This window comes from Acanthopagrus latus, chromosome 20, assembly GCF_904848185.1.
Source record: "Acanthopagrus latus isolate v.2019 chromosome 20, fAcaLat1.1, whole genome shotgun sequence".
Lineage (NCBI taxonomy): Eukaryota > Metazoa > Chordata > Actinopteri > Spariformes > Sparidae > Acanthopagrus > Acanthopagrus latus.
In genome coordinates, this window is record NC_051058.1 from 12879810 (window position 1) to 12892343 (window position 12534).

The following is a 12534-nucleotide window of genomic DNA, read 5'->3' on the forward strand; positions in this document are numbered from 1 at the left end:
AGTTGAGACTGGGACGTCTGAGAACAAGGCCCTAAACAAAGATGGCGGGCTATTATTAACCGAGCGTGCTGTCTGGTTACCTGCTGGCAGGCTGGCAAGACAAGGAGTTGCCCACTATTTTTTGCCTCTGGGGATTAAGGCAAGCTCATCAAAGGAGAACTACAAAAGATGTGGGCGTGTGGGCGCGAGGCGTCAGATTCACAGCTGGAGGAAAACTGCTGTTGTGAGTGTGTGACAGAGGAGGGAAAAAAAACAGGCAAGGCACCCAAACGCAATGATCAGATGATTCCAGCGCTTTCTTTTCCAGCTGAATACATGAGAAGACGTCTTTTATAAATATATATAGACACTGAGTCATTTTTCCTTTTTGTGTGTGTGTGTTTTTTTTTTTAACAAATGTATGAACTGAAATAAAAGGATTGTTACTTATTTTGTGTGTTCTGGGGCTACCTAGTAAAGGTGCACTACGCAAAAAAAAAAAGAAAAAAAGAAAAAGAACGATGTATTAGACCGAATGGCTTAACTCAGTTGACAGTGGAACGAGTCCCTTAAGTTTAACTCCGTTACCCACCATTGATGTAAGCTTATGGTGCGACATGTGACATTGTAAGTTGGCCCTTAAAGCCCGCCATTCTTCCTGGGGGCTTGGCGCGAGCTCGTCTGCCGCATGGGACAGTTGAGTACAGCATCGACCCCCTTGGGCGAAACCACATGCAGAACTGCTGTTCAGCCGGAAATTAAGTTAATTGCTGATTGCCTAACGTAGCACAGCATTTTTTATTTTCCAATGTAATGTAATTTAAATGGGCTTTTACTGACATAGAAATTACGACATCGATATTGTGGAGGCATGAAAGAACAACTTGGACAGAACATAATAACACCAATATTGAAATGGAGTCGTGCATCCGCCGTAGGGCTACCGGTCCTCCTGAGGCCACGCGAAGCTGTACCGCTCAAAACACTCGAGCGCACCGAGGTGAGCGTTTTGTTTCAGGGCTCACGAGTTGAGGCACAATGACAATTAAACGACGGATGAAAAGCTCCCAAACCCAACCTCGTTTGCACTTCTCCTGTTACTCAAAGCTAAACTAATTAGCCAAAGAAGTTCGCCTCAAGTGATGGAACCAACCCGGCGCAGGCTTCACACTCTGTTATATTAATCAAGTAATTACCACTTTATGAACCACACCAGTGCTATTTACTTAAATCCGACTCCACTGCCCCTCAACAATACTATCGCTGCTACGGTGCTTCAGGCTGCGAGCGCTGCTGTCGGACAGGATTGCAATATAAGTGAATTCAGCCACAGGGTCTTTTTATTTTTTATTTTTCCCAGCCTCCTCTTGAGTTACACAAGTCTCACATCTCATCAAATGAAAGTAAGCAACGCCCCCCCCCCAAAAAAATGTTATGTACACACACGCGCGCGCGCACACACACACACACACACACACACACACACACACACACACACACAAACCTGGCAGTGAAACGTATGTTGCTTCTTTGCCAGTGTTCACGATTACGAAATGTTGCCCTGCCTCTGGCCAAATTCCAGCTGCTGAAAAATGAGTGATTGCGCTGTTCCCCCCCCCGACTGGTTGGCTGGAGCTGCGCTTATGCAAACTGCAGATGTTTGGCAGCGCTGTGCTCTTTCATTCAACCACAAGTCCCTCGGAGGGGGGCGGTTACATGATCTTGGTGCAAAACAACAGCAAACCACTTATAAAATTCCGCCACAGCACATTTAAGTGCAATGAATCGCAGACCGGAGTCGGGCAGTGGTTTGGGTATTTCTTTTAACCTGCTTATTTATTTATTTATTTATTTTTACACATGAGTCTTTGAAAGCAGCATTTTTCATTCTAAATAGGGAATAATGCGGTTGTTTGTTGTGTTAGATTACATCAGTATGGGAGCCATGTCCTGAAATGTACCTACATGTAATTAAACTACTTAAAGGTGCATTATGTAGTTTTGTGGAAGAAATCTGAAACAGGAGAATCTTAAACAAAAATGTTTGTCAGTTTGTCTGTTCATGACTGAACAGACAAACTGATCTTAAAGGAAGACACAATTTCATACTGTTTCACTTTGTTTATATGTGGCGGACCCTGCCACCTTTCTGGCTTCAAACAGTGTTCTGGGGCCCTATCTTTCCTCTGAGAACAGCTTTTTTATTCAGTTGTGTAAAAGATAAATATCCCTGTGTTTGAATCATTACCCTGTTAATATTGTAAAATGTTAAAATTCTGAGTCTAAACCTCTCCTCACATGTTGCCCCTTTAAGTTTGTCTAGCGCCGTAAACATTTTCACAGAAAAGTGCATGGTTTATCTGCGATCGATCTCTTACACAACGGCAGCGACTGGAAAACAAAGTGGCCTCAGATTGGATTCCACTGACACGATCACATTCAATCATCGACTGCCGATTGAAACTGTAGACTTTGTGCTGAGACAGAACGTGATTATCTCTCTTCCACATTGATTGCCCACTGTTGTCAGTGGACTCGAGCACTCTGTCCGCCATTGCAAACACACTGGTGGGAGTTACAGTCGAGTCCCTTGGCAACATTATCAAGTCAAAACCTGACGAGATACTGTGGATGCTGCCGGGAAATCCATTTTTTTCCCATGTAAATAAAGGGGAAGTCAGTCCATGCACACAAAAAACATTTCACTTAGATCTTACGGCGATAAAGTCCATGCAACACTCGAGCTGCACTTGCAAGAATCAGTCAGTGTGTATCTTCACATACATGCTATTGCTTATTCCAGATGGTCCTCTTGGCTTTGCTGATGTTTGCAAAGCGCGGGGGTGGGTGGGTGGGGGGGAGTGTGTGTGAAGGGGTGGTCCGCCAAATGTGCAGAACACACAAATCAATAGGACCGGGGGCTTGCAGTTATGTAAATGTTTGGAAGGCAAGCTAGCAGTGAGGACAGCAGGGGAGGGTCGGATCTCCAGAAGTCATTATGCAACACAAGCCAACTGTATATAAGAGCCCAACCTGACAGAAAACCACAGGATCTCTGTGAGCTGTCCACATTTTGGTAACCAGGTACGCATTCGACGATGGATTTGTGTGGTTTTTGTTTTTTGACAGTTTGCACGACATAGGGAGATACTTTGTGGATTTTTATTGCTCTTGACTTGAGGACTTGAGTGGAAATGATCTGACTGACAAAAATGCTCTTGCTGTTTCCCTGCTGTGCCTCCCTCTCTCATCCAAACACTTTACTCCCGTCCTTGTTTCTGTCTTTATTCCCAACAACTCCCTCTCTTGAAGTAGAATGCTGCGGTACGTTGTAGCCCTCTGCCTCTTGGCTGTGTCCTGGGCACAGGACTGCCAGGTGGCCAACATCCAGGTCATGCAGAACTTTGACAAGACAAGGGTGAGTTGGAAAATCTTGCGAGACTTGCTAAGTTCTGTGATCATATCCATATCACGTATGTGTAATACCAATCTGTATCCATGCTTTCACCCTGGAAGATGACGCGCTGAGGTGTGCGGTGGACTCACGTGGGCTTTTTCTTTCTCTTAGTATGCAGGCACATGGTACGCTGTGGGAAAGAAGGACCCAGAGGGTTTGTTCTTAATTGACAACATCGTGGCCGAGTTTACCATCCACGAAGATGGCGCAATGACCGCCACAGCTAAGGGCAGAGTCATCATCCTGAAGTGAGTTCTCCTCTCTCACTGTTAATGCTTAAATCTGTGCACTCCCCCCCTCGTTTCATCTCACGCCTCTCTCCCCTGACCCTCAGCAACTGGGAGATGTGCGCCGACATGATGGCCACGTTCGAGGCAACCCCCGACCCCGCCAAGTTCAGGATGCGCTACTGGGGAGCCGCATCCTACCTGCAGACTGGAAGTGAGTGAGAGAAACTGGCTGCCTTAGACAACTGATTTGATTAGATCATCATTAATCAGCAATTGGTCCTCTGTGACCCTGAACCAAACCACTGTGTTTTTTGAGCACTCTCCAATCCGATTGCATCAGCTTGTTTACTCAGTCATGCTATCAAGGGGACTCGGGAGCCTTGTGTTTGTATAAATGGTGGTCAACAGTGGAGTGCCCAAGCCTGCTTTCAGCAGACAATAATCAAGTTCATTTCTGGGCACTTCTGCACTCGTTAGGAAATCTCATACTCATCTTTTTTTCCAGCCGTATGGAAACATCGAAGCAAGTCTTAGACATTAGATCGGTTGTGACACTTTTCGATTACTTGAACATTTCGGTTAAAAATCAAACAACTCCCTCTCTCCTCCCTCTCAGATGACGACCACTGGGTGATCGCCACCGACTACGACAACTACGCCATCCACTACTCCTGCAGAGTGGTGGACAGCGACGGCACCTGCCTGGACAGCTACTCCTTCGTGTTCTCTCGCCATCCCACCGGCCTGAGGCCGGAGGATGTCGAAATCATCGTCCAGAAGAAGACGGAGCTCTGCCTGCTGCACAAATACAGACGCGTTGCACACAATGGTGAGTTGGCCGTTTGCTAGTGCGGTGATTCATCCAGCCAGGTGAATGGCTGACTGAAAATGGAGACTATTTAGAAACCCCTCCATCAGTAGCAACGCCTAATATCTCCAGCTTCGTTTGAGCTGTTACGGCAAAATCTTGCACATGTAAAATAATGATAAGTTTGTGCTTTTTCATGCTTGTATGTTATATTTCGGTAAGCGAAATGTTTGGTCTTCTTCTCCCACTGCAGGCTTCTGTGATAGCAGCTAATCCATTGTGCGATCAGGGGACCCACTTTCGAAGCACCCTCCTCTGGGACTGCGTGCCCCTCTGCTGGTCTCCGGACTGAACGCCACCGGAGTCCTCTCTCCTCTACAGTCTTTGTCTTAACAGAGAAAGAAGCCCACTCTTCTTTAGAAATAAACTAAAAACCATGGCAACTATAAACTGTCACGTTCACATGACACACACTGTGATTAAAAAAGGAAAGATGACTGTTGATGCCGGCCCATTGTCACTTCCCTAAAATTAGCTCATTAGTAAAGGAGATGTTGGGCCTTTTAACGTCCATCATGTGTTTTTTTGTGTGTGTGTGTGCGGGATCCTCAGCGTTAGTGTGAAACCGCTTTCTTCATCAGTGGAACTCTCTGGTTCCAGTGACTACATATATCAGATCACCAAGGCTTTTTGAAAAAATTCCGGCCTACGTGACAAATAATCAGTTGAGAAAATCTTTGATGCTGAGGTCTCAGCATAACTGCAGCTCCGGAGAAAAAACCCCACCATGTTTACTCAAAAAAGAAAAGAAAAGAAAAAAAAACAGGTTCACAAGTCACTGGCTTTGCTTTTTACACTGAAGGACTTACAGTATCTTGTAGCACAGAAGCAGATTTTTGTTAATAAACTGTCATACACTCATATTAAGTCATTTGCTCTACAGGCATGTTAGTTTGGTTTGCCTCTTGCATGACGTGTACTCCTTGATCCAGTTTTTTGGAAAATTAAACATTCATATCGCGTTAGCGTCCGTTCAATTTTTGATTGCAATGAAATATTTATCTGTATTCCTAGATTGCGAATAATGAATTCATGTTGTTTGCTTTTGGATTCAGTCAATCAAAATGCAAGTGTGTGCAGAATTTGTTTGCCTCGTGTGTCTATCATTGTGCAAATAAAAGACGTCAAACAAAAAACAAGGGTATGAAGTGAGTTTTTTTTCAGCAACAGCTTCCTGGACTGTAGTGGAGTGCCTAACATCAGCATCAGCTTCATGATATACATTACATACATGTGCACATTAGTCTGTCAGAATGGAGTTTTCACTAGGCCACATTGTTATTAACTACACTCCGCCAGATGTTACTTCAAACAAATCAAAGCCAGCGATTCAGTTTAGCTCTAATTCAACAAATATAGTTTACCGCCAAACCCTGATGTACATTTTGCATCCTTCAACGTCGCCCCACTTTTATAACTATTTACACTCCATCAGATGCGACTTTAACTGGACGCCAGCAATCCAGTTAAGCATCTACTTTTCAACAAATCTTGAAAAATATTCCCATTTTCCATGCATTACTGGTATTATTCAACATATCGAAGTCAGTGATTCAGTGCAGTTCAGCGTCAGCTTTTCAACCTTTTTCTTCAGGAATGGCCTGCACTTAGCACCCTAAGAGGAAGAACACTGTGAACATTATACCTGCTGAATAGCAGCATGTGAGCATGCCCACATTAGCGTTTAACTCAAAGGGTCGCTGTGCCCAAGTACAGCCTCACAGAGCAGGTCGCTCGGCTGCAGATGATTTCACTTAGCATAGCTGATCTTTTAGCATCACAGAATGTATTGGGTCATAGGGGATTACAGAGAGTGGCTAAATGTTTTCTACATGAATACTTTGGTACTTTGTAGATTAAATAAAAAAATCAATGAGAGTGAAACATCAGACTGTTACATCAGCTGGACGTTAAATGGATATCTAATACTTTAAGTGTTTAAGCACATCTCAGTGAACACAAAGCCAAGCTTAACATTGTTACTCTCAGCCGTCCCTTTCCCACTATGGATCATTAGTAACAAACTTGCTAATAAAACTATACTTTAAAACAATATGTCCAAATTGTATTTAACTAAATTAAATCATGGTGGTAATATCAAAAAAGATTTCCATTCAATTCAGTATATTTTCATGCAATACACTATCACACTTGAGATACAGAAAAAAAGTTCAGAAGAATGTTGAGTTGGAAGGAGATTTACATCTTTATTGCACATTTTATACAGTTCAGTGCACGAAGAAACAACTTTGGAGCAAATGATTCAAATAAAACAAAATAACTTTTTTAAAAAACCCCAGCAAACTGGACAAAAGTCGGTCAAATTGACATGATTCTCGGCTCGAATTCAATTTAAGTCCCTTTTTAAAACCAAACAATATCTAAAAAAGATGACAGTATAGCAGTGTCTGTCTGTCTGAAGTATATCTAGTCACATTGCCGAGGCTGCAGGAATAAAGCAATCTTAACCCCTTTCCTCGACCAACAGGACTTTCACTAATCCCCTCCCTTAAATAGTTTAGTACAAGGAATTAGCGGATGCAATCTCATTGCAGACTCACAGGCCTGCAGGCTTGAAAAGTCAAGGTGGGGATGGAAGGGAGCTTGAACAGGGAAGAATACACGGAAAACCAGGCACCATGTGACCGACTGAGCTCCAGCCGGATGTATGGCTTGGTTAAGTCTCAGCAAATCAAACTACGTGGTTAAGGTTAGAGGAGGATCTTGGTCATGGTTGCAGTCACATGATTTGTCCCGCTGTTTGCAAAGCACCAGACAGAGAAACACTGTTATAGGTTGTAATGGTACAGAAACACTACAAATTTAACAGGTAAACCCTGGATGCATAGTAAGATATTCTGTACAAAATTATGGTGACTATTATCGTGGTCAAGAACACAAAAAGCTGAAAGATACACATACTCCCCTACTGTGTTGTCATTCACCTCAAATAATCACTACCGCAAGGGTAAGAACAATGCAGAGATGCCTTCAATATTACACATGCTGAGGACAATGTTACACAAATCCACCAAAGGTATCAATTACTAAAGAGAATGGAGTGGAGGAACAGTGTGGAACATATGAGGCAGGTTTGTAAACTTAAACAAAATACAATAAAAAGGCACCTCCCATGATGATGCAATAACAACATTTACAGTAATACATAATTATCATTGCTTACATTCAGTGAAGGGAAATAAAAAGCTTTCATTCAAAAGACAGTAGCTCATTTTAAAAACAAAAAGGAAACAAGACAGCGACCCAAGAATAAATAATTTCATCAAATGCACACAAAGATAAAACAGTTTAAATTCTCAAAAGAGCTTCATCGGAAGAAAAACTGCAACAAGACAATTTATCTAATAAAAATTATGCAGGAAGACAGAACGAATAAGTCCTTTTTGAATCCATGATCAGATCAATCTTTGGGCAAAAAGAACCAGAGCAGATTCATTTTTAAAAATTGTCATACTCACTTAGCATTAAACAGTTAAACTAAAATAAAATAGGCTGAACACAAAATATGCAGCATTTTAAGAATGTCCCTTGATTCCGATTAATATACAAAGGTTCAATAAAATTCTACTTGCCTATCTTCTGAGAATGAAATTGTGCCAGCTGGTTTGGATCTTTAAGGAGTTCAGCCCACATTGAAATTCAGTCATTACCTAATCATATCCTGTTGGTGGAAAGATGGATGAAGTTTTGTAGTAAGCAAAACATTTCTGGAGCTTCAAAGCAAAACAGCTTTCTTCCCCTAAACCGAGTCCCACATCTTCCTCAGCTGTTCAGGAGAACGCTACAGCGCCGTTTTGCTGTGAAGCTCCAGAAATGTTTCATGTAATACAAAGCTTCACCTGACGTTTCCATCGCAATGAGAGTGAGAGGATAATGACTACATTTTCCCTTTATGGTGAATTTATCCTTTAAATGAGCTCTGAAGCAAAACAATAATTTCAATATCTTTCGGAGTGAAGACAAAACGACGATTCGCCACAGCCCATTACCGTGATGAAATAAACAGTATTTGCATTGTGTGATCATTATGACAGCAGGAGCAGTATTTCAAACTAATCATCTTGCAGGAGATCTCAGCCAGCTGAAGCTTTGATCGGCTCTCAGAAATAAAATAATTGTTTGGAAGCCTTCCAGATGAGCTGAAAAATCTCTTTTACTCACCTGTTTTGTGGAAATCTGTATTGTTTAATGATCAGAACATACTCAATAGTCTAAAACTGCTTTGTCGTGGCTTTCAGATTATAAAATAAGCTGCATTTAACTTTCTTCTTGGGATCTCACAATCTAATCCAGTGGTTCCCAACCTTTGTGGTGTGTGTGACCCATATCCCAGTATCACACAGTGCATGTCAATATGACCAGGTTAACCAAATAGTTTTTTTTCTCTCTCCCTTTTTATGTGAAAACAATTAAGAAGCCTGGAAAAGTACAGAAAGAAAGAGAAACACTTTGGTTGGGAACCACTGATCGAGACACTCTTCTAGTTTAGGCTAAGCAGTAGTCGATGTGCGTGAGGAGCTCCCTATGGCGGCTGGTGGGATAGGGCGCCCGGCACTTTGGGCACTCCAGGAAACTCTCATCCAGGAGGCTGGTGACTTTAGAGGGGGACGTGGGACCATGAGGGTCGGTGATAGTGAGACGCTCGAACTCCAGGCTGTTGTAGGAGCTGGGCTCGGAGAAACGGGTGTTTGGCTGCTTCTGGAACACAGAACAAATACTCTGAGCATCAGAATCACTAGATCACTACTGAAATCATCACGGGGAGCTCAGGAGATGTAACCCAGTCAGAGCTGTTGTTTATGGCCGACTCAACAATGAACACGCTGTTCTCATGTGCAGCAACACTTACAGCAGACTCCAGTTTAGCAATCTGATCTCGGGCCTTGCGGAGCTCCTTCAGCACCTTATGTAACTGGTGCTGCATGCTGTGGCGATCAATCTTTTCATTCTCAAAGTCCTTGGCAGAGAGCTGGAGCTTCGGCAGGGGGAGAAATATATGAGAGGGAAGCAGCCAAGAAAACACTGTGCTTACAATGCACAAGTGGGATCTGTATGGATTCCACTCAGAATAGTTACAGCTCCATCTGCTATATGCTACAGAACACGGGGCTGAACCAGAGGATTTTCTTTCTCACTTCACACACAAAAAAAAGGATGCACCGATAAACAAACAAACCTCACTTGGTTCTGAGGATGTTTTTTTCTTTTGTACCTACTGTTCACCATTACATTAATATTCAACATGTAGTTTTACAAGTCTGCATATTTCCTGGTAAGTAGGTGCTTATTTCCAAGAACCATATTTGAAATTAACCCAATTACCACAATATTTACCTGAAAATGTATTGAAAATTACACCAGCATGATTTCAATACATTTACAGGAAACTTTCAGCTGATCATGCTGTTTTAATTTCAAACTCCCTCAGCAGATGACTAAATTGAAACAAGGTTGTTGCAGCTTAATTCCCAACTAGTTTTCCTCTTCTGCAGGTCGTTAATTGAAGTAAATAACCAAATTGTGTAAAATAAACTGTAACTGTTTTTTTTGTGCAAACTAACAACTGGACGGTCTTTCAGTTGAACATATTCGTAGTGTTACCTGTTGCTCCAGCGCTGTGATTCTCCTCTGTTCTTCGTTTTGTCTCAGAAGAGACTTCTGCAGCATATTTACCTGGGAAATTGGCAGTAAAATACAATGTTATATTCAAGTGATACAGAAAACTAGTGAAGAGCAACTTCAAGCCACTGATAGTGAAAATGTGTCACCTGCAACAGAAGCTCAGCAGATCTCTTCCTCTCCTCCTCCAGCCTGATTTCCACACTCTCCAGTTCTGCTCTCATCCTGTCCGCCCGCTCGGACGACACTTTTCTCTCCTCACAGGCTTCATGCCTGGATGCAGTGTTGGTGCAATACACAAAAATATTAAGAAATACGGTTTATTTATTTGGTAATTAAACGTCAGTAATCAATCAACTGCTGTTATAGTCAGCACAGGTTGTCTGCAGGTTTAAGACACTTAATTTGATGCTTTTTAAAACATTTTCAAGGTTTTTTTTATGTGTTTCATGTGAGTGTGTTAGGTGAAGCGACATTTTGCCAACAGGTAAGTGCAAGAAAGAAAACAAAGAAAATAGAAAAAAGTATCAGAAAATCAGAAAAATGTTGCTATCAAGGCCTCCAAATTCAAATTTAAGACAATTTAATGAGGTCTATTTTTTATATCTATACATTTTTAAAAACCTGCAGACAACCTCCATTCATCAATCATTTGTTAACCAAGCTCAGGGAACCATTTCACAATTTTTCAGCACGAGCCGTGCCCAAATCAATGTGCAGTCTGGCCCTTTCCAACCATATGCCTATGTAGTTTCTTTGCACCAGTCAGATATAAAGATCAGATCGATCGCAGAGCCTACACAATTCGATTTCTACTCCAAGAACAGACCTGTTGCTGAATCGCTCTGCCTGCAGCTGCATCTTGGCCTCCTCCAGCTCTTCGCCCTTCTCTTTGTACTTCCTCAGAAAGGATGTCAGCTCGCCGCACTTGTCGTCGTAGCTCCTCTGCAGCGTCGACATCTCCTCCTGGAGCCTGCTGACCTGCTCCTTCTGAGACAGCAGCTCTGCCTGAGCGTTCAAGGTCTGTGGAGCCACATGGAAAAAAAATAGGTTTTTTGTCAATGCGATAACGTTTTACAAATTAATTAGAAAGATGCCCAAATCCAAGGGATGTATTTAATACATTTATTTAATGGGGTTGTTCAAACTGGAGGCAGATTCAGAGAGAATGTCAATGATATTTACAAAATGTCGAATATAACATTTAATTAGAGAGTTGATTTTTAGACAGAATCAGACCTGGAAAAGAAAATCCTACAGCCTTTACCTGTTGCCTCTGCACACTGAGCTCCTGTTGGGTTCTGGTGACCTGATCTTTTTGGCTCTCCAGGTCTTTCTGCGCCCCCATCAGCAGCTGGTCATAGTGGCTCTTTAGCTGAGCATCCTTATCCGGAGCTGCAGAGGATGACATGCGAAATGTTAGGAAACAAATTAAGCATTGATTTGAATTGTTTGGTAACCCCATTTTTAAGTACTCTAACATTTCGTTTGCTCACCATCTGAAGTGGTCTCTTGTTTGATTTGCTGCTGCTTGGCCTGGGCCAGCTGCTGCTCCAGCTCCACGGAGCGGGCGACGACGGACTGCACGTAGGCCTCTCGCTGCTGGTCGTACGTCAGCCACTGCTGGTTCTTCTCAAGAGCCTGGTGGTGAAACAAGCCTCACTCTGACAAAACTGAATTTCAGGTATTTGAACATTAAAAAGTGAACAAAAACTTTGTCTTGTTTTGAAGATAAGTTTGGCTTTGTGACTTTAAACAGGTTTTTGTTCCAACCAGAAAAGAAATACGTAGTGTGTTCTTTTTTGACATTGACAAAAAAAATGGGGCCAATTGGAACTTGAGAATTTCATTCCCCTGGCCCTGAACAGAGTTAAATGGAATGAAAAAAATCAGATACGTGGTTGGTGGATAAGGTTTTTATCTATAAAGCTGTGCAAAAAACTATTTTAGTGGTTAGAAACTATGTACTTAAATTAGAGAAACACACACAGTAAATCATTGACTCAAACACTCACATCTCTCAGTTGATCTTGTACCAAAGCCAAGTCAGCAGGAGGAACCTGTCCATTCTGTAGAGGGAGAAACACAAATCCTTTTAAATAAACCTCAGTCTGATAAATATACAGTATAGCATCAACACTTCCATCAAAAAAAGGAGTTATGCTAGTTTCTACATTAAAGAAACATTAGTAATTTTTGTACCGGCTTCAAAATCATTTTAAGGGAACAGTGTCTTGTAAGAGGGTAGATTTTGTCTCTGTCACTTGTTTCGACCAGTTAATTGACTACTGGCTCTTTCCTTCTGCAAACTATCGTTATTTTATAGTCTAATTAACTCCAAGTGAAATTCAAAGAACTGG

The 12534-nt window shown here is 42.1% G+C and overlaps 2 protein-coding genes across 4 annotated transcripts in view; one reads left to right on the forward strand and one right to left on the reverse strand.

The window, feature by feature from the left end:
• The first annotated feature begins 3006 nt into the window (after positions 1-3006).
• On the forward strand, positions 3007-5673 carry rbp4 (retinol binding protein 4, plasma). 2 transcript variants are annotated; one of them, XM_037082549.1, is made up of 6 exons: positions 3007-3063; positions 3295-3397; positions 3548-3684; positions 3771-3877; positions 4283-4495; positions 4728-5673. In XM_037082549.1, exons 2-6 carry the CDS (start codon positions 3296-3298, stop codon positions 4745-4747), a joined length of 579 nt encoding a protein of 192 aa, XP_036938444.1. In that variant the 5' UTR covers positions 3007-3063; position 3295; the 3' UTR covers positions 4748-5673. The 2 variants fall into 2 exon arrangements, with proteins under 2 accessions (XP_036938444.1, XP_036938445.1); XM_037082550.1 differs by having other exon boundaries at positions 3020-3063; positions 3292-3397.
• Positions 5674-6716: 1043 nt separating this feature from the next.
• The window catches only part of cep55l (centrosomal protein 55 like), a 49947-nt gene continuing 44129 nt past the window's right edge, over positions 6717-12534 (reverse strand). For both annotated transcript variants that reach the window (XM_037081736.1, XM_037081738.1), the window contains 8 exons: positions 12190-12243; positions 11671-11815; positions 11442-11569; positions 11004-11197; positions 10324-10447; positions 10157-10228; positions 9405-9530; positions 6717-9253 (listed from right to left, as the gene is read on the reverse strand). In XM_037081736.1, coding sequence (XP_036937631.1) covers positions 9041-9253; positions 9405-9530; positions 10157-10228; positions 10324-10447; positions 11004-11197; positions 11442-11569; positions 11671-11815; positions 12190-12243 — 1056 coding nt within the window. In that variant the 3' untranslated portion in view covers positions 6717-9040. The remainder of the gene's footprint in view (positions 9254-9404; positions 9531-10156; positions 10229-10323; positions 10448-11003; positions 11198-11441; positions 11570-11670; positions 11816-12189; positions 12244-12534) is intronic.

Coding starts and splice junctions, on each gene's coding strand:
- rbp4 (XM_037082549.1), top strand. CDS start 3,296: ATGCTGCGGTACGTTGTAGCCCTCTGCCTCTTGGCTGTGTCCTGGGCA. Junction 3,685..3,770: donor GGCAGAGTCATCATCCTGAA/GTGAGTTCTCCT, acceptor CCTGACCCTCAG/CAACTGGGAGATGTGCGCCG. Junction 3,878..4,282: donor ATCCTACCTGCAGACTGGAA/GTGAGTGAGAGA, acceptor CCTCCCTCTCAG/ATGACGACCACTGGGTGATC.